The 21,271-nt window shown below is 38.5% G+C and overlaps 1 protein-coding gene across 1 annotated transcript; it reads left to right on the top strand.

The window, feature by feature from the left end:
• The first annotated feature begins 1,551 nt into the window (after positions 1-1,551).
• On the top strand, positions 1,552-20,794 carry LOC121503658 (transmembrane ascorbate-dependent reductase CYB561). Its single transcript, XM_041778171.1, has 6 exons — positions 1,552-1,661; positions 6,879-7,086; positions 16,825-16,923; positions 17,006-17,109; positions 17,195-17,352; positions 17,439-20,794. Exons 2-6 carry the CDS (start codon positions 6,882-6,884, stop codon positions 17,629-17,631), a joined length of 759 nt encoding a protein of 252 aa, XP_041634105.1. The 5' UTR covers positions 1,552-1,661; positions 6,879-6,881; the 3' UTR covers positions 17,632-20,794.
• The last annotated feature ends 477 nt before the right edge of the window (positions 20,795-21,271 follow it).

A 21,271-nucleotide genomic window follows, 5' to 3' on the forward strand; every position in this document is an offset into this window, starting at 1 on the left:
CTTTTTGTCTGTTTCTCTCTGTGTGTGATGTTTACTCAGTAGGCTTTCCTCATGCATTCTGGGTACACATGTCCTGTTTTCTTGAATCTTGAGTCATCTACTTGAATCTACCGAAATCTTTGACCCAAGAATCTCCAAAAAGCAACAATTTAATCCACAATATTAGAATGAGGAGGATTCATAGACAGCCATGACAGTGATGTCAGCGGAGCTGTCAAGGAGACAAGCATCAGTCGAACTATTTCAGCAGAAATGAATGACTGTTGTAGAAATGAGCTTCATTAGCATCACTAACATCTTCATTCACCTGCTCCTCTTCTAATTAACCAACATGATTCAGTGACAGACTCTCCTCCTCCTCCTCCCCCTCCTCCTCCTCCAGAGCCCCAGCCTCAGGTGTTGCCATGGAAACAGACCCTTAACAACAGAGCTGTTAGTCATCCATCTCTACTTCTGGATGTTATGGTAAAGTGTTGACGTCGTTGTGACGACAAGAAAACTTTGGAAATAAAAGAATAAGGTTTGACATTCAATTAGAAATGTTTATTTAATTATTTATTTAATCTTTGTTTTATTTAATTATCCTTTGTCCATTATTATTATTTCACTTAAAAAGTTATCATATTATATTCTTATTATTATTAATTACTATTATTATTGTTATTATTATTATTATTATTAAATTTGGCAATTAATTTGTATGAATCTAAACAAAAAAATATACATATATATATATTATGGGTTCAACAATACATAACATGTAATACAGAACATGTTTCAGATATAGTGGCACCAGATGCATTTAATTTTCAATAAACAAGTAAAAAAAGGCATGGAAACTTCTCTGTTTTTGTATCGGAAAAGTATTGAAAAGTATATATGACAAAAACGTATCAAACCGAACCGAACCATGAATTTTGTGTATCGTTGCACCCCTAATATATATATATATATATATATATACATATATATATATATATATATCGTTAATGTATATATATATATATATATTAACGATAACAAGTTAACAAGTTCTTTTATATTATTGTCATATTAAAATCATTAGTATAATTTATTTTTGATTATTGTGACTTTTTTTCTTATTGCAAAAATGTTTAAATGCAAATTATTTACATTTTCTATATTATTATTATTATCATTATTATTGATTTGTATTATTTTATCACTGCTCTCGTTGTTGTTATTAATACATGAATCGTTGAGTAATGCTCTGTATTAAATATATTTCTATATAAATAAGGATTTTACTATTTATGTTCCATTATTATTATTATCTTATTATGATAACAATAATTATTACTATTTACTGTTACTATTTTATAACTATAATTATTATTATTATAATTAATTATACTAATTTCTGATTATTGTGGTTGATTTTGTATCTATTGTCATACATACATGATTATTTATGTAGAGACACACATAACTACTGATAGAAAAGGACATATGTCGCTCTGTAAGTTTTCTGCTCTCGTGCGTCACTGTGGAGCCGTCGAATGGGCTGGGCTTATTTAGGAGGACATCCAAAACACACACACGCCCACGCAGACTCACGCGCACACATCTGAGCAGACAGGAGGAGGAGAAGGCGGATCTGTGAGTAGAACCAGGACTTCCTCGGAGGAGAGCCAAACGCAGTAAGTAGAAACATTAGTATTCTTGTTTTGTCCTCCATGCTAACGGCGGTTGGAGCTTCTTTTACTGTCAGTCTAAAGTCACCCACCGTCATGTGTGGGCTGACAGCCCGTACTTGTGTTTGTGCAGTAAAACACTGAAGTGTCTCTGTTCCTGCTGTGATAACTGGCTTTAAAGAGGGGGTCATGGAGACTTGGAGCGCGCGCTGCTGTGCGCACAGGCTGCGTTAACCAGGAGAGCATGCAGATCAGATATTTCCTTCATTTTCAGCTCCTGTCCTCATTTAACTCCCGTCAGCTGGCTGCGACACTTCCTGCCAAACGTCATGGTGACTCTGTGTTGATACTGTGTGACTCAGCCGATGGAGAAGGCGATAAAAGCAGCAGATCCCACGACCGAGAGTCAGAGACACTCTGGAGAAAAACAGCGAATTTACAGTCATGAACTAATGACATTAAAGTGGCTGTTTTACAGAGCTGGGTCTGAGAAAGTACAGGACTAGTCTGTGGTTAGGGTCCTTATTGTAGTGCTGCCATACTCCTGACATTAAATAGGAACAGTCACAGCCTGAAAGGAGTTTCCTCATTGTGTTCTCAAACACTCAGAAGTGTGTAGAATCCTCCTGCTGCTATCTAGCAGGACTAAAGGACAGTTAATAAATACATTAGCACTAAATAGTCATTAATGGAGACAAGGATGTCAGCCATTTTACTGTCTATATAGTCAGTAATGAAAACATCTGACTGTGATCTTTCCTCAATAACAGGAAGCTAAAGCTGTTGTGGTTTGATGGATGTTCTTTTCAGACATAGAACAGCAAGTTATTGATCATTTAAAACACAAATGTGCATTTTGAAGGGGCTTAAGATGGCATGCTTTCAAATTCTGCATTCTTGGAAGGCATCTAAGACAACATGTCAGAGGGCATTTTGTCAAGTTTTGCAGACTTGAATTGCACCTTGAAGGGTATTTGTTAATGTTTTGCACACTAGGATGGCATCTATGAGGGAACCTCTTCAAGATTTTCCCATGTTTGGCAACTTGGAGGGCTTTTTAATGAAATTCCTCTCACTTGGATGGCACCTTAGAGGGCTCTGTGTCAAAATGTGCACACATGGAAATGGAAATGGAATGGCACCTTTGAGGGTCTTCATTAAGTTTTTCATATTTGGTTGGCATCTTAGAGGGCGTTTTATTAAATTATGTTTGCTTGGATGGCACTTTGGGGGTACTTTGTCAACTTTTGCACAGTTAAAAAGCACTTGAAAGTGCACTTCATTAAGTATCTGCACTTCGATGGCAAGTGACTTAAGATGGCATTTTGTCAAATTGTCAGACATGAATGGCACCTTAAAGGGCACTACTCAATTTTTGCACACTTGGAAAGGGCCTTAAATGGCTCTTTGTTAGTTTTTTACACTTGGATGGAACGATAGAGGGCCAATTGGGCACTGTATCAAGATTTGCAGACTTGATTAGTACCTTTGAGGGCAATTTGTTAATGTTTAACGCACTTGGATGGCACCTTAGAGGGCTCTGTGTCAAAATGTGCACACATGAAAAGTTCCTCAAATGGTACTTTGTTAAGTTTGCATACTGGATGGAACCTTTGAGGGTCTTCTTCAAGTTTTTCATATTTGGTTGGCATCTTAGAGGGCTTTTTTTTTTTTTTTTTTTTTTTTTTCAAATTCTGCACACTTGTATGGCACCTGAGGGGGCTTTATTTAAATTAAACTATGTTTGCTTGGATGGCATCTCAGGATGCTTTGTCAAATTTTGCACAATTGAAAGGCACTTTATATGGCACTTTGTTCAGTTTTGCACACTTGGTTGGCACCTCAGAGGGCTTTTTTAATGAAATTTGCACATTTGTATGGCACCTAAGAGGGCTTTTTATTAAATTATGCTTGCTTGGATGGCACCTTGGAGGTACTTTGTCAAATTTTGCACAATTAAAAAGCACTTTAGCGGTTACTTTGCAGTTTTGCACACTTGTTAGGAACAATTGAGCATATTTTGTCAAGTTTTACACACTTGAATGGCACTTCAGAGTGCACTTTATCTAGTATTAGCACTTGGATGGGACATTTTGTCAAATTGTCAGACATGAATGGCACCTTAAAGGGCACTATTCAGTTTTTTGCACACTTGGAAAGGGACTTAAATGACTCTTTGTTAATTTTTTTTGTACACTTGGATGGCACATTAGAAGGCACATTACTTCACTTTATCAAGTTTTGCACAATTGGATGACACCGTAGAGGGCATGTTTTTAAATTCTGCACACTTTGATGGCACCTTGGGGGTACTTAATCACAGTTTGCACACTCTGAAAGCACATTGGAGGGCACTTTGTCAAGTTTTGCACACTGGGAAGGCACCCTTTAGGGAACCTCTGCAAGTTTTTTCAATTTAATTTGCACCTTAGAGGGCTTTATCTATGAAATTCTGCACACTTGGATGACACCTAAGGGATGGCTTTTTTAATTAAACTATGTTTGCTTGGATGGCACCTTGGGGATACTTTGTAAAAGTTTGAACAACTGAAAAGCACATTGAAAAGTTTTGCACTCTTGGATGGCACCACTGAGGGAACATTGTCAAGTTTTTCCTGCTAACAAGGCAGCAAAGACGAAGTTTATCAAGTTTTGACCACTAACAGGAGTCTGTACAGGGCACATTTTTGAAGAGTTTGATTGATTCATTGTTGAGGTGTACTATCATAACCATCCAAACTAGACTTATAACGAGACACGTGATTCTGAAATGATGGTTTATGCTCCTGTGGAAGACACAAGCCCACTTATTGGTTGATTTTGGCGCGCTGTGTGGAAAGAGGGATCTGTCCTTCCTCTGCTGGTCCGTCTACTTTGACATATTATAAAAACACGAGTATCTGCTGATAGTTATTGATGGGAAAATGTCAAATAAAGTTTATAAAATGATTTTTGATGCATTGTTTACGTCACCTTCCCTGTGGTAGCGATCACAGGCCTTTAAAGAGTCAGCCTAGACTGAGTCGGTGTTGCTGATGCTCTTGTTTGCTTTTCTGGTGAAGAAGCATGACTTCTTATTTAAGTCTGTTTCATAACCAGTGAAAACTCCTCACATGGGTTTAAATGGACTTCTAAGATGTCATATTCCCTGTGAAATAGATGGAAAGCTTCGGTGTGAAACTCCTGACGTGTTTAAAGTAAAAACCGTCAGCTCTGGGTGTTGCCTCTTCCTCTAACAGATGCCTGCTCTGTGCCTTTTGGACCGCTCTTTCACTGTGAGGCATATAATTTATTTGACCTTTATTTAATCAGATTTGTTCCATTTGATCAGAAATCTCTTTTAGAGGAGAGCCGAGCCAACAACAGCCGAGCACATTTTCAGCAATAAACAAGAGAAAACATGCCGTGGATTATCTAGTAACATTTAAATGATCAGATTATACAGTTTTACATGGATAGAACAGGCTGAATGGATTTAACAGCATATTTTAACCAAGTTTAGAGTTTAAGATCTGCCTGTAGGTACTAGAAAAGCTCTCTCTCTGCAAAACCACGCGGTCTGGAGGAACAACAAGTTGCATAATGTTGAGAAAATTCAGGTTATGAGTTCCACCCTTAAGGATTAAGAGAGGGTAAATAGGAGGGAGTTAAGCCAAAAAAAGCTTTGGAAGAACAAAATGTTTGAACCCCCTGAACTGGCATGGCTTTAATGAGGCTAATTAGCTTTAAATACAAAATACAATTATGAGAGAAAACTCCACTAAACCTTTGTTTACCCTGAAACATCCAGAATATGATCATCAGGGTAAATTAAGACTCCATTTATGAGCTTTATTTTTAGGCTTTTATTGTGATAGGACAGGGGACAGGTGCTTTGAGGACAGCAGCCTCCGTACACGGGACATATGGACTAAACCACAAGGTTACCAGTGCCTAAAGACTCATTTAATCCTCATAGTCAAAGAGAAAGAGTCATTTTTGTTATTAGAGTCCTAGTAATTGATGAGAGCAGTCCCTTGAGTACTTTGCCCAGTGCTGGCCTTATCTTTTCTAGAGAAAAAATCATCTCATCAGGTCTTTAGTGATAAAGAAGCTTAAACGATGATAACTGAACAGTTTAACTATCATAAGGAGCTTAAACCCAGTGGCTAGTTAAGTAAACAAAGTGATGACTTTTCTGAACAGATATTATTCCATTCACATGTGTTTATTAGCCTCATCTTGCTCTCTGTCCCTGCTCTCTTCTCCATCATCATCATCTTGCTCTCTGTCCCTGATTTCTTCCTCTGCATCATCCGCCTCTTGCTCCCAGTCCCTGCTTTCTTCTCCTTCATCATCCTCATCCCTATCTTGCTCTCTGTCTCTGCTTTTTTCCTGTTCATCATCCTCATCTTGCTCTCTGTCTCTGCTTTTCTTCTCCTCCATCATCCTCGTCTACTACCACCACCACTCAGCAGTTTTCCTCAGATTTGAAGAATGTGTTGTTTTTATGTCCTTCGTCTTTGTTTTTTTGTACTGTATGTGGAGCCTTAGACAATTTTGTGTCGAGACAGACAGTGAAGTTTTCTGAACCTCAATTTCAAAGTAGATACCTTCTCATTTTCCTGACCATTTTTTGCAGATTAAGTTTTTTCTTACTCTTGAGGTGATAAAAAACATACAGGTAGTTTTATTTATGTTAAGGTAAAGTTTCAATTCGCACAGATATTTTCATACTCTTTCAAATGCATGCCTAAGATTCACAAAAACAGAGCAGTAACTGACAGTATCATCAGCGTCGAGCTGAATATACTATACAGAACAGTTAGGATTAGGTACACATGACCAAGCTTCTATATCCCATCTAGGGATGTTCAGCAACTTAGTTACAAGTCGGTTAAGGCTTTAAGTTCTTAATAGACTTTAAAACATAAATGACTGAAGTAAAAAAGGACAGTTTCAACCAGTTTTTAACAGAAATCTTTATGATCAAACATTACTGCAGAAAAGTAAAGGACTTTTGATGCCTTCAGTGAAATCAGTGACTATCATTTACGTCAATAAACATTTCTAGTGTGCATTCGTACTGAATTACCTCTATCTCTACATCTGTATTCCCTCTGAGACAGCAGTGGTCTCAACCCGGCCCTGCTCTGCGAGTGTTTTCTCTTCCTCAGCTTCCTGTTTGACTGTATTTGAATCGGCCCCAGGCTGACGTTAAACTGCTCTGTTTCTCTTCCTCAGATCATGGAGGATCCTGCTCCACGCCCTGGACATTCTTCCTTTGTGTGGCTGGTGGGAGCGTCACAGATAGTCGGTTTGGCGTCGGTGGTGCTGACTGGCGTGTGGATGGGTCACTACAGAGGGGGCTTCGCCTGGGACGGCACGGCGCAGGAGTTCAACCTGCACCCGCTGTGTATGGTGTTAGGACTGGTCTTTCTGCAGGGGGACGGTGAGTATGGACCAGAGGTTCCTAGATGTGTGCCTCCAGGCAAATTTAAGTGTGCAATGGCATGGGAATGTTTTCCTACAACTACACAACGACACAACACAGGTTAAAGAGGCTATCAATGCATGGATTTGAATATGGAGAGCCTTGAGATTTGGCTTGATCTACAGGGTAAAAAAGTCAGCAAACCACTTGTATAGACTCTACTGTGAATGATTCTTATTTAGATCTACATCAGGCAAACCAGATCAGCTTGGTCTGCTGAATTTGTGGATAAGAATGCAAGCAATAACCCATGCAGGCCACGCAAGGATTGTCACAACATCGGAATTTTTAACGTCATTATGATACCAGAAAAATTCAATAATATCGATGTCAGTTTGAAGGCACTAACATTAGAAGTCATAGGCGCCCAGTTTTAGATCATTTCTTCTTTTAAATTGTCAGAACCTGAGCCCAAACTCCTGCACGCTGTCTAAATCACATGAAAACACTGGCCGTACACCAAAACATTTGGCTTTTCGATGGATTCATTCCTCTCTAGTTTGCTCTTCCAATAGAAAAGATCTAATTTCTTAAATTTCAGGTACTTTATGACTCTTAACTTGTACATATCATGTAATATCTTGGTTTCACTTCACTAAAAGCCCAATTTTATTTGTAAGAATGACTTTTTGCCTCACTTCTGTATAAAACGGCACTGCTGTTTCTGTAATAAACAGATAAATGAGCATTAAACAGCGATACTAACGCTGCTTGAAGCCTTTGTTATCAGCACCGTTTTTCGGCTCATGTCTTTAAAGCATGAAGTGCTGCTCACGATTTCCTGATCAGAAGCTGCAGGGAAACTTTGAGTTTACAGTATCATTCAGTGCTGGTTTATGACTAAAACTAACAAAAATAGATCTGTGATGACTAAAATGACTAAAACTAGACTAAAATGTAATTTAATTTCCATCGGACTTTAAAATCCATGATATTTCTCCACTGTGGGTAAATCTGTCAAAAACAATGCATCTGTATCTATTCTGCCTCTCAGCGGTAGAAAGCAGGGACCCAGGCTTGGCAGGGTACGGAGTACACACTAACATGATTTGGGACCAGATTTAGGTAAGAAAATAAATGCTTGGACTAAAAAGTAAAGACTAAAATGGGAGGACTTTTTATGGATTAAAACTAGACTAAAATGTTTTGAGTTTTTGTCGACTAAAACTAGACTAAAACTAAAAAGGCTAGAATTAGGACAAAAAGTAAAATGCATTTCAATTAAAGACTTAAACTAAAACCAAAATTAAAACTGGCTGCCAAAATTAACACTGGCCCGGTGAGCCTAGCTGTTGCTGCTAACCGCTAAAAAGCAGCTGGATGAAGGCTGGTGTTGCTGCAGTGTTTTACCTTCTTACAGCTTGTATGACTCCTGACTGTCTGCTGTTTGAAGAAACCTGAAATAATCCGACATGTTTGCTTTTAGCCTGCTGGCTGTAGATCAGTGTTTCTAGTACTTGTGGTGAGTGCAGCTGTGCCAACTATAGCATAACTAATGATACTGTAACATGTGTTAGTGACACTTTATTTTAGTGGGCCCTAATAACCAAGGGATTTCAAAGTAAGATGTGGTTATTATGGAGGTAATTCTCCAGAATATGGTGGTAATTACCTTACCATAACCCTCATGATATTATGTAAATTCTCTGATAATAAGGTACCCAGTAATTTATTAGAAATAAGATGATTTTCTGTATTATGGCCCACTAAATTCTAGTGAATTCTAATTCAGAGAATTACTACAATATTACAAAGAATCACTCAATAATTAACCCCCTGAGACCTGAGTTTGCATTTTTAAAACCTTTTCAGTTTCTACCACTTATCTGAGACCTAAAAATTCTTAAGTAATGTGTTTTCAGTATTGAGTATTGCTGCCCAGGAGGTAACAAAAAAAAAAGGTCTTCAGCCAGAAGCTCCGACAACAGAAGACTGGTACATTATAATTTATGAAATATATGTCATGGAACAAATCACAATATCATTGCAGTTTCAGAAGAACAAATTTAAAAAATTGTGGGAAAAATGGAAATTCTTTCTTACTAAATGCCCTTTTTTTGTTTTTTGAAAAAAACTTGATAATTTCAAAGCAAATTCCTCAAAATATCCAAACAGCAAAAAAAACAACAAAAAACATTTCCCAACATTTCAAGCAAATTACTTGACATGTTGTTGCAAAGAAATAACAACAATAGTAATAATGATAATAATAATAATAATAATAATGATAATAATAATTATTATTATCATTATTATTATTATTATTATTAGTAGTAATATTATTAATATTTTTTTGTATTATAATTATAATTATAATTATTATTTTATTATTATTATTATTATTATTATTATTATTATTATTATTATTTTTAGTAGTAGTAGTAGTAATATTTTTATTATATCATTATTATAATTATGATCATCATCATCATTATTATTTTTATTATTATTATTATTATTGTTATTTATTTTTATTATTATTATCATTGATTTTTGTTGTTATAATTATTATTATTATTATTATATTATTATTATTATTATTTTTTTGTAGTAGTAGTAGTAATATTTTTATTATATCATTACTATTATTATGATCATCATCATTATTATCATTATTACTATTATAACTATGATCATCATCATCATTATTATTATTATTATTATTATTATTATTTATTTTTATTATTATTATCATTAATTTTTGTTGTTATAATAATAATAATAATAATAATAATAATTATTATTATTATTATTATTCTATTATTATTATTATTATTATTATTATTATTGTTATTATTATCATCAATGGTAAATGGGTGGCAGTAGCTCAGTCTGTAAAGACTTGGGCTGGGAATCGGAGGGTTGCCCGTTAAAGTCCTGGTGAGACCATGGGTGTGACCTGACTTGTAGACCATCAGTGTCCCAGCTTTTGTGATGCAAGAATATTGTCATGACCTGACAGGTTAACACCCTGATAGCAGGGCTGATGCTTTGTTAGACTCAATCAGAGCGTTTATCTGCAGAAGGAATGTGTTTATTCGCTGGTTTAGATGTTTCTATTAGAGGATTATGCCGACATGCTGCCTGTCCTGTTAAACTAGTGTGATTAAAATACACTAGAGAGGAAGGGTGTGTGGAAACACAGGTCATTTAAGGTCGAGTCAGGAGGTTAAATAAAAGATGTCTGCTCATTCATGGCTGTAGATCCCTCTTCAGACAGTGAAGCGTCTCTGTTAAAGACTCTGAAGTCCAGACTAGTTCCTGATATCGTCCTGTTATGATCATAATTCTGAAATACAGTAAAACCATGAGAGTGGCAGAGCTCCGTTTGGTTCAAATGACAGAGAAAGATTAAGCATTAACATCCTGTGAGACATGCCGTGACCCCTCTGACATCTGTGGATTAACCCTGCTAGTCTTACATCCATTCGTCGCCATGGTAACGCTCAATCATTTTGCGTTAAGAGTCAGTAAATTGAGTCAAACTGGAGGCAGAGGTCAGGAGAACGTGACGGCTGTATGTCAGCCTGTTATTGTGTCTTTAGATGTGCGTGTGCTCTTTAGCCTGGAGCGGCAAAGCTCTGACCTGTTGCATTAAGCTAACACTGCCCAGATACCCATCAGCCCCCATCCCCCGCCCCCGCCCTGCTGTAAGGCTGGTTTTAAAGAGAGAGGAGACGTGGTTAAAGCTCTGGTTTGTGTCTTTATTTTCAGGATGAGCCCAGCCCCATACCATTATGCCTCCTCCACCAAACTCCACAGTTGGAACAATGCAGTCAGGAAGGTAACGCTGTCCCGGAATCAGTCAAACCCAGAATCACGAATCTGACTGCCAAACAGCCATTTGACTCTTATGTCGTTTTCACACCTAATGTTCCGGGGAACTTGGTTGTTTGAACACCTAAGACCTCTGCCTGTTTGGGGCGCTGTCGTCACAAACAAACGGCAACCAAAAAGAAGAGAAGGCATAGAAAAAAACAAAACCGGAAATCCATCTCCTTCTGCAGGTCGTTTTTCCACATAAACAGTGACCTACTGCATACTCCTGCCAAATGCAGTATACAATATGTATTACGCACTGCGTACTGTGTTCGACAGTAGTATGCAGTATGACTGCCAGTCGGACGTTATTGTGTAGTATGTTTGGCCCGGTTTAGCTGGTTTCCGGTATACAGAAGTATGTCATACCCTGGTCAATTGCAAACACTACAGTGTTTTCCATCCATTTACGTACAGAAAAAATCTGGGAAGTGTTTTTATTTGATTTTTTCAGGATTTTTATAGCTTAGCATGTATAGTGCAGTGAAAAGACACACTTGACAGCACCTTTCCGGCCGTTACGAGCCTTAACGGCAAAACAAAAACAACAGTGACCTTATTACAACTTGTTTCACTATAGTACATGTTAAAAAGGTCAAGATGAAAGGTAATGGCATTTTTTGTAACCGTCAGCCACTCTGGTGAACGTTTCGCCACTCTCTGCTATTACGAAGTCTCACCCGGCGCTTTGCATTGTGGTTAACAGTAGGCGAAGCACACTGGTCCGATGCATACTGAGAAATATTCCCGAATCAGTACGTAATCGGGGTATTTTTGGCATACTGCAACTTTTGCATTTGTTCGCATACTGCATACTACATTTTGGGCAAATCAGTACGCACTGCTAGTATAGTAAGTGAATTCGAAAACGGCCAATAAAAATCACCAAATTTACATTGTCTTGGGGTTTCTGCTTTTGCATCGGGGTGTTATGAGCAGCCAGCGAGGCAGTGAGCTCTCCAGCATGTTGTTCTGTACATGAGACAACGACGTGTTGCTATGGTTACACAGATGCCAAGCGAGGTACCGGCATGTATTTAAATGCATCAAATCACATATAAATCCGTACATCATTACACCAGTGTTAATTTTGGCAGCTATTTTTAATTTTAGTCTTAGTTTTAGTCTTTTAATGAAATGCATTTTGGTTTTAGTCACATTTTAGTCATTTCTATCCTTTTAGTTTTAGTCTAGTTTTAATCCATAAAAAGTCCTCCCATTTTAGTCTTTACTTTTAGTCCATGCATTTATTTTCTTGGCTAAATCTGGTACCAAATCATGGTACTGTGTTCTCTGCACTCTGCCAAACCTGGAGTCCCTGCTTTCTACAGCTGAGAGGCAGAATAGACACGGATGCATTGTTTTTTGACAGATTTACCCGCAGTGGAGAAATATCACAGATTTTGAATGTCCAAGGAAAACTACATAACAAAACTCCTGCTTGTCTTTGTCTTACCTTGTTTACAGTTTGTATTGTTTGAATTGCAAATATGTTGTCCCTCACTTGTCATGTTCTTTCTTGCATCACTTAATAAAAAGAAAAAAAAGACAAAAGGAAATCAAATTACATTTTAGTCTAGTTTTAGTCAGTTTTAGTCATCACAGATCTATTTTTATTAGTCTTAGTCTAATTTTTGTCATGGAAAAAAGGCTGTCGACGAACATTTTTAGCTGTAATTTTAGTTGACCAAATTGACACTACATTACGCTTCATGCCACTTCCTGACTTTGGTTCATGAGTTGGTCCGCTTTGATTTCACACCTTGAACGAACCGCACCAGAGTTCATCTAAAGCGGACCAAACAGCTCTGGTGTGAGTGCGCCCTTAGGCCCCATCTACACGGAGATGAATTCAGGCGTACACGCAAAAGTTTTTTGTTGTATCGGCATTTCATCCACACGAAAATGGCGTTTTGGGTGACTGTAAACAGGCCCCAGAGTGCATAAATCCTTAAACGACTACTGTTTCGTCTCCGTGTGGACGGCTACCCGCATCTTTCTTGAAACGATTACATCACACACAGCGTAGCTCCCTTAAGGCGCCTGCACGGTTCCGGCCAAAACAATAATAGCAGACTACACGGTTGTGTTCGTGCTGCAGAAGCTACTGAGCTTGTTATGGCTTTTACAGAAAAATCTGATGCTCCTTTACCACTGTGAAACGCACACACCAGATGTCCAGTGCAGAGAACAACCAGAAGGACAACTAGAAGAAAGTTTGTGTCAGCTTTCTGTGATGTTCTTCTTCTCTTTTGGTGCATTTCTGTGACAGCAACACAGCGCCACTTACAGGCTTGGCATATGCACTACAGCGTTTTCAGTCCTTTCCAGTGGTTTCATGCTTACGCAGATATTTCCTGAAACGATCCCGTCTTTACAGAAAACTTTGTCAAAACGAAACGGCAATCTCTCGTTTTCGTCTCCATGTGGACAGGGCCTTAGTTTTTTTGGTGATGTGAGAAGTGCGTGCAGCTGCTCGGCCATGGAAACCCATTCATGAAGCTACTGCTGCAGTTTTAGTGTTTGCATTAATGAACTCTGCAGCTGTGGATTCAGCAGAGACTTGGTGACTTTTACACTCCATGCATCTTTTACATCATCGTCTGCTTCATTGCTGAGATGCTGCTGTTCCTAAACTCTTCCACTTTCTACTACTATCACTGACAGCTGACTGTGGAATATCCAGCAGGTCTTCCTGCAAAGGTGCATCCATCCCACCATGCTGGAAGTCTCTGAGCTCTTCAGAGCGACCCGTTTAGGATCACAAATGTTTGCTAATGACTGCATGGCTGGGTGAGGATTTTATACACCTGTCCACTAATCATGGAGCTTAAATAATAGCAATTATTAATGCATCAATGCTGACAGCCCTCATTGGAACAGATGTGCATCTTGTACTTTGGTCACCCAGGTTCAGGTCTGACCCTGAGCTCATTCTTTCATTCCTGTTTCCCACCCTGTTCACCATCCTTTCCATTAATAAAAGCATGACATTCTCCCAGAATAAAGTCCGAAAACAAGTAAATAAATCATGGATTTTGCCTATTTTGTGCACTCTCTCGTGATCAAACAGGCATAAACTCAGCTGATGGGTTTGCTCGTATTAGTGATTAAATCTGAAAGCATTATTTGTCCAGTAGTGAGCCGTTTAAACGTCTGTAGCTGTTAGACCATGTCATTATCTCTGTTCTCCTGTCGTCATATCACACCACAAAACACTGAGCATGATCTCTGTGACTGAGCCGACACGTCTGCTAGCTGATGATTAGTGACTGTAATGTTTGCACAGCATTGTTATTCATGAAATGTTGTGGTTAGTAGATAACTGTGAAGGGTTAAAGGTTCAAAAGAGGTGACTTAGAGAGGGAATCAAAGCTGGAGGATATTTGACTGGAGGCTATTAAAGGCTTTCAAAGAGTAAAGAGTAGCTATAGTCCGCCACCATCCATAGATGATGATTCGCTAAGATGTCAGGTTTTTATGTCAAATGTTTTACATCTTGTCATGCCCATCGTCCTCTAAATGAAGACAAAGTGACCCGATTGTGTTCCTCCTCTTTGTTTGGCGCCTGCAGCTGCGGCCTGTTACTCCAGCTAATGAGAGTAAGCAGATTAGTCCGACTGTTTCTCAGCTGTGTTTCTAGCTCCATTCAATTAAAGCAATAAAGGGAAAGGGCAGCTGGACATGAGAGTGATCTGACAAACACCTCTCTGCTGATTCATCATGATTAAGTTTGCTTAGCTAAGGCCACACACCGCACAACAAATCCCCAAATCGGCTGATCTTGGCTTTAAATCTGTTTTTATGTAGTGAAGTGGGCACGGAAACTCTGCAAAAGCTGCTGTCATGAGGTCAGGGTTTAGAGCCAGGAACAGGCCTCAGATACAAAGATGTTGGCTAAGGTCACAAAAATAAAGGATTTCAGCAGATTCGGGTCAAACATGGACCAAAGAAACGGCTCCTGCAGAGCATGCATGTTCGCCCTCTGCAGGCCTCAGTCTACCCATCCTGCAGCATTCAATATCTTTTTATTAACGCTCATATTTCAGGCATCAGCGCTGAGTTTGCACTGTTTATCTTGCATAAACATTTGAGTATTTCTCATTACAAACAGTTTAAAATGGTCAGAGAGTCTTTAGATCGGTGTTTCTCACCTGGTCTAGCATCAGGACTCAACATGCCTCCTGAAGACAGGGGTTCTCAACCTTTTCAGCCTGCAACCCCCAAAATAAAGGTCCCAGAGACCGGGGACCCCCACTGTACCTGAAGGTGGTTGAACACAACCATACGCATTCAAGAATAGTCATGTGGAGACAGGGCCACCCATAAGGGGGGATAAAGAGGAGAGCTTTGTAGGGCCCAGACAAACCGGGGGCCCATGGAGGTCAGCAAAATCATGGTCTGTTGTAAAGTTAAGCTGTGATATCCATATTTTATATTTGACCTGAAAAACCCCCACCCATATCAATGAAATAAATCTCTGTTTTTAAATCATTTGAGTAGAGTATAGCCTTCTTAAAAATTTAATTTATTATGTTTTAAAAATAATTAAAATGAGTTAAACACTGAAAAAAACGGGTTAATAATGGCAAAAAAAAAAAAAAATGGTGGAAAAGGTGGTGAAATTGGATCTTAAAACTAGTAGAAATGGGTTAGAAGTGGCAAAAATTATATAAAAATGGCAAAAAATAGCCAAAAAAAGGCAAAGTGGGCATAAATGGTGGTAAAAAGGAATTAAAAAGTGGCTGAGAAAGGGTTTAATTTGGCAAAAATGGGTGGAAATCTGGTGAAATGGGAAGAAAAATCGATATAAACTGGCAAAATAGTGCTAACTGGGAAAGAAAAAAATGGGCAGATATTGGGAGAAATTGGCCAAATTGGCAAAAATGGGCATATCAGATAAGGAAATGTGGTTTTAATGGGAAATATTGGGAAATAAAAAGTGTTAAAATGGGGTTAATAGTGGCAATAATTGGTCAACATAGGCGATATGAGGCTTATGTGGAAGAATTGGTTTAGAAGTGGCAAAAACAGGCAGAAAAAAGTGGTGGAAAGAGTTTAAAATGGCAAAAATAAGTGTTAGATGGCAAAAATGTGTAAAAAGCCCATTCCTGCTACTTTTAAATTTTAATTTGACCCTTTCCCAGCATTTCTCCCATTATTAACCCATTTCAGCTATTTCTAATATATTCTTATTCTGTTTTAAATTGACATTTTTAAGAGGGCTACTTACTGCACAAATAAAATAAATCATTCTTTGATAAGAGTGGTTATGATTCAGGTTAAATATAAAATACCACAGCTTAACTTTACAATGGACCATGATTTTGCTGCACCACCCCCCCCCCCCCCTTCAGGTACAGTGGGACTGCCCGGTCTCTGACACCTTTATTATGAGGGTTAGGGGCTGAAAAGGTTGAGAACCCCTGCTCTGCTGAATCCATAGCTGAAGAGTTCATTAATGCAAATCTAAAGCTGCAGCAGGAGCTTCTTGAATTGGTTTCCATGGTCTAACAACTGCATGCAAGCCTCACATCACCAAGTCTAATGTCAGGCACCAGATGGAGTGGAGTAAAGCACGCTGACACTAGACTGTGGAGCTGTGGAAACCTGTTCTGTGGAGTGGCCAATCACGCTTCTCTGTGTGGCAGTCAGATGGGCGAGTCTGGGTTTGGAGGATGCTGGGAGTCATGGTGTCAATCCCATCTCTCCCTCCACTGTCCTCTCAGAAATAAAGTCTAAAATTCCCCCCAAATTATCTTTAAAAATGGCCAACGTTTGGTACATGTTCCATATTTCCATTGTCTCTATATCAGGATCATTTTCTCTCTGTTTGTTGGATTGAATTAGTAGTAAACTGACCTTTCTTTCTTCCAGCCATCCTGGTCTACAGGATATTTAAACATGAGCCGAAGAGGAACGTGAAGGTGCTTCACGGCGTCATCCACCTGCTGGCCCTCATCATCAGCATCGTAGGTGAGAAAGAGAAGGACACGATCATGCGTTAAAGTCCAGATTATCTAGTCATGATCCTACATGATCCTGTCTTTGTTCGCAGGGTTTGTAGCGGTGTTTGACTTCCACAGAACTGCAAAGATTCCTGACATGTACTCTCTGCACAGCTGGTGTGGGATGGCCACGCTCGTCTTATTCTGCATACAGGCACACAGACTTTATGGCAATTTACGGATCAAATATTAGGAGAATCAAAGCTCTAATTAACTGTTTTATCTCTGTATTTCTTTAGTGGGTGATGGGGTTGGTGTTCTTCCTGTTTCCTGTTGCATCGGCGTGGTTGAGAGCGGCGTACCTCCCCGTCCACGTCTTCTGTGGTCTGGTTCTGCTGGTCATGGCCATCGGGAGCAGCCTGCTGGGAATCACGGAGAAACTCCTCTTTAGTATCATGTAAGTCCGTCTGAATCTTTCTCTAAGCAGAGACTCTACTCAGAGATTGGATTTATTTCTATCTGATCCGTCTCCGTGTTTTCCAGGCCGACCTACTCCAAGTTCGTCTCAGAGGGAATCCTGGCGAACACCTTGGGGATCCTGCTGATGTTCTTCGGCGTGCTGCTCGGCTACCTGATCACCAGAGAGGAGTACAGACGTCCGCCAAACCCAGAGGAAGAAGCTTTGTCTGTCCACTTCAAGACCCTGACAGAGGGGGGGTCACCGACCACGCCGTGACCTCACAGAGATGCACGCTGACTCCAAACTCGTATTTATACAAGCTGTTTCCTGCCAACAATCTACCTGTGCTCCCGGTCTTTGTTATACGTAGATCATTAGAATTATTAGCCTAGATTCAGATGGATCAGTTGATACTGGAGGTTTGGAGCCAACATGGATTAAACTGGCAAAGGGCCTCATTCACCAACCTAAGCTTTTTCTTAAATTTGTTCTCGAAGAAGCCTCCGTGACACGTTCGAAAACTGCCTTGAATGCAGGGGTGCGTGTAAGCTTAAAACACATGCACATTTCTGCAAAGTAGCTCAGAGAAACGCCCCTTTTATGCCCATATAAGGTCATGAGACTGCAGGGCAGTGTGCAAGCACAGAAAGCACACTTGAGCGAGAGAAGAAGAAGCAAAATATTAGTAACGTATGAATTACACTAAAGCAGTGGTTCTCAACTGCTTTAGCCTCGGGACCCACCAATATCTTTGATGGCTAATCAGGACACAAATTTCCATAAAATTTCAACAATGCACGTTTAAATAAATAAAATGTTACACTTAGGATCTTGGATAGAACAGGATTAATGACAGGAACAAGAGACAGGACAAAATTCATGTTTTACACCCACCTTTACCCATGATAACTGTAAATTTCAGCCAGTTTTCCAGAGATCTTGTGAAATTACTTTATTGACATGGTAAAAGTGGCTCTTTTATTGCAGGAAAAGGAGATAAATATGTTGAAATATCTATAAAACATTTAAATTTACCCATTATCACAATAAAACAAAGTAAAATAAATAGTACGGCTGCATTTTCTTCAAAGACTTTTGACACTATTTTTTTCCAGACACACATTTGTGACCTGCCAAAAACTGCTCCGCGACCCACTTTTGGGTCCCAACCCACCAGTTGAGAAACACTGCACTAAAGTGCAAAAAAAAAAGAAAAAAAAAAGAAAATTCCAGTTCTAAAAAAATGTAGTGCTGCTTCAGATGACGCCAGAAAGAACGTGTTTTTTTTTTTATACGCACGTGCGATTGAGTGTCTCGTACATGTGCTTTATTATCTCGCACATGCATTTTATTTGTATCTCATACGTGCGATTTCTCAGTATCTTGCACGTGAATAAAATGCATGTGCGAGATACTGAGAAATCAAACATTCGAGATCCGAATAAAACGCACGTGTGAGGAAATAAGTCACGTAGGAGATACTAAATTGGACGTGTGTATTAAAAAAAACCACGTTCGTGTCACCTCCTGGGCTCTGTGCAAACCAGCATGTAAAGATAGGATTTTATTGTTTTAAATAAGTGTCTTAACGATAAAACTCTGACACGTGATAAATATATATTCATTTTTTAACATTTTGCAGCTAAGATAAAAAACTACATGTTTGAATTAAAATCTGAACCATATTTAAAGGCTAATTATGTAAAAGTTCCACCACCAGGGGGCTCTAAACCAAAACAATGACACCATATGATGAGTGTAGACCAGCTCTGCCAGTCTCTGCTGTTGATGTCTTGTTTTGAATCGAGGATTTGTCAATAAAAAATGCTTCTAATAAGGCGTATTATCTAAACAGAAAACTAATGTTTTGTTTTCATTCAAAAATTTCTCATAATGAGGGAGAAATGCAGTGAAAAAGGCACTTCCGTATTCACGCTGGAAGCGGTCCCAGAATGTGCATGTGCTCTGGCACCACTTCCACCGTGAATGTGGAAGTGCATTTTTAGTGTGGTTGTTCCTCATCATGAGAAATACGTGAATGGTTGGTTTTCTTAAAGGATGTTCTCAGGCCGCTGTTTCCCAATACCGCTAAATGCCCGTTTAAACTCTATAACAAGACACGCCTCTGTACAATTATTAAAATTAAAAATGTACCTGTCTTTGAAAACACTAGGAAATACCTGGAATATGGTAAATCCTCAATTAGGAAAAAAAAATGGTAGGAATGGTCACTTTTCGATTACTATAGATGTTACAGTGTAAAAAAGCTACGTACTGCATCTTGAGGTCATATATTTGCATATTATTTAATTTTATAAAAGTGTTAAATTGATAAAAATTCATTAAAATAAATTTAAAGATTGTATTTTATTGTGTCAGTTTTAATCTGGCACATTTGAGATCTGATGAGTGTTGAATTAAATATTTTATCCTGTCATATCAGCACTCAGATGTTTGTCAGAATCCTCTAGATTTTGTTCTTAGCTGAGAATAAAATCCCAGATAAGAAAACTCTAACTTCTAAAGAGCAGTTGGTGAATGAGGCCCAGAGATTTTAAAGTTGAAGTTGTGTAGTTTGATTTTTAGGGGGGTGGTTTTGTCTCCTACAGCTCACCTGTTGAGGTGAAGTTGATGCAGAAATCCTCAGTGCTTATTTCTGCTGCTGTTGTTGTGATTACTCTGATATTTATTTTGAGCATCTTTTTCGTCAGGTATATTTTTCTGTTGAGAATGTTTGATTGGATTTTACACTTGCTGGTTTTGTATTTAAGGTTAAGGTTTTAGTTATTGTGAGATGACGTCTTTTATTGACACATCCTGTTTGGAATCATCCCAGCTGGAATTAGGAAGGATCCGCCTGATGACAAACGTGGATTCTGGATTATCCATCAGCTTTTCAAGGTTTGCAGAATCCTCATTAAACAAACATGCAAAGCTCTACAGCCAACTTCTCCCATAACTGTTTTAAATGTCAGTCACACTAGTTTTTTTTTATTTTATTTTATTCTCACTCTAAATTGCACTCTAATAAAGTCTGCCTTTTATTATCACAGTATGTCTCTGTGCAGCCATATCACTCCAGCCTGTCCTCTAAATACTGCTCATGAGAATGTACTCCATCTGTTTGTATTTAATGGTCTGTGAGACAGAAGATACTGCTTTACTGTGTATTCACATGAATGTAAAGTTTAAATCCTTGGTGCATTTTAACTTAAAGCTTCTACATTTTGTCTTAAATGAGTGGAACCAAAATGAAACATGTAGCTACAGTTCAGTTACTCGACTCCAGGAATCAGCACGTGTGCCAAACCCAGAGAAAGCTTTGACTGGACACTGGAACATGTATGTCACTGAATGTTGTTTGTTTTTGTCAGAGTTACTTGTCAAAGGAAGTCCTCATCGTGACGGGACTATCAGAAATAAATGAAACTGCACTCAACATTTTTATTGGTGTAATTGTGTTGGTCATTTGATTTTAATATAGCATCCCTCTGCCCATTAAAGCTAATACAGGCCAATATTTTTGACTGATATGGACTGATATTTACAGCTTTAAAGACTAATTTTTACTGCCTAAAAGATCATTATTTATGGCTGATAAAGGCTGAAATTTACAGCTGATACAGGCCAATTCTTACAGCTAATGAAGACCAATATTCACAGCTGATATAGTCTGATATCTACATCAACTATAGATGGATATTTTCAGTCATATCAGGCTTTCATTAACAGCTTATATAGACCAATATTTACAGCCTATAAATGGCATTATTTTAAGCAGACATAGTCTGATATTTACAGCCAATATAGGCCAATATGTCCAGGCTTTATAGGCTGGTATCTACAGCAGATAAAAGATGATTTCTACAGTTGAAATTTATGGGTAGTATTAGCTGGTATTTATACTGATATAAAT

The sequence above is a fragment of the Cheilinus undulatus genome, linkage group 21, assembly GCF_018320785.1.
Source record: "Cheilinus undulatus linkage group 21, ASM1832078v1, whole genome shotgun sequence".
NCBI classification, from domain to species: domain Eukaryota; kingdom Metazoa; phylum Chordata; class Actinopteri; order Labriformes; family Labridae; genus Cheilinus; species Cheilinus undulatus.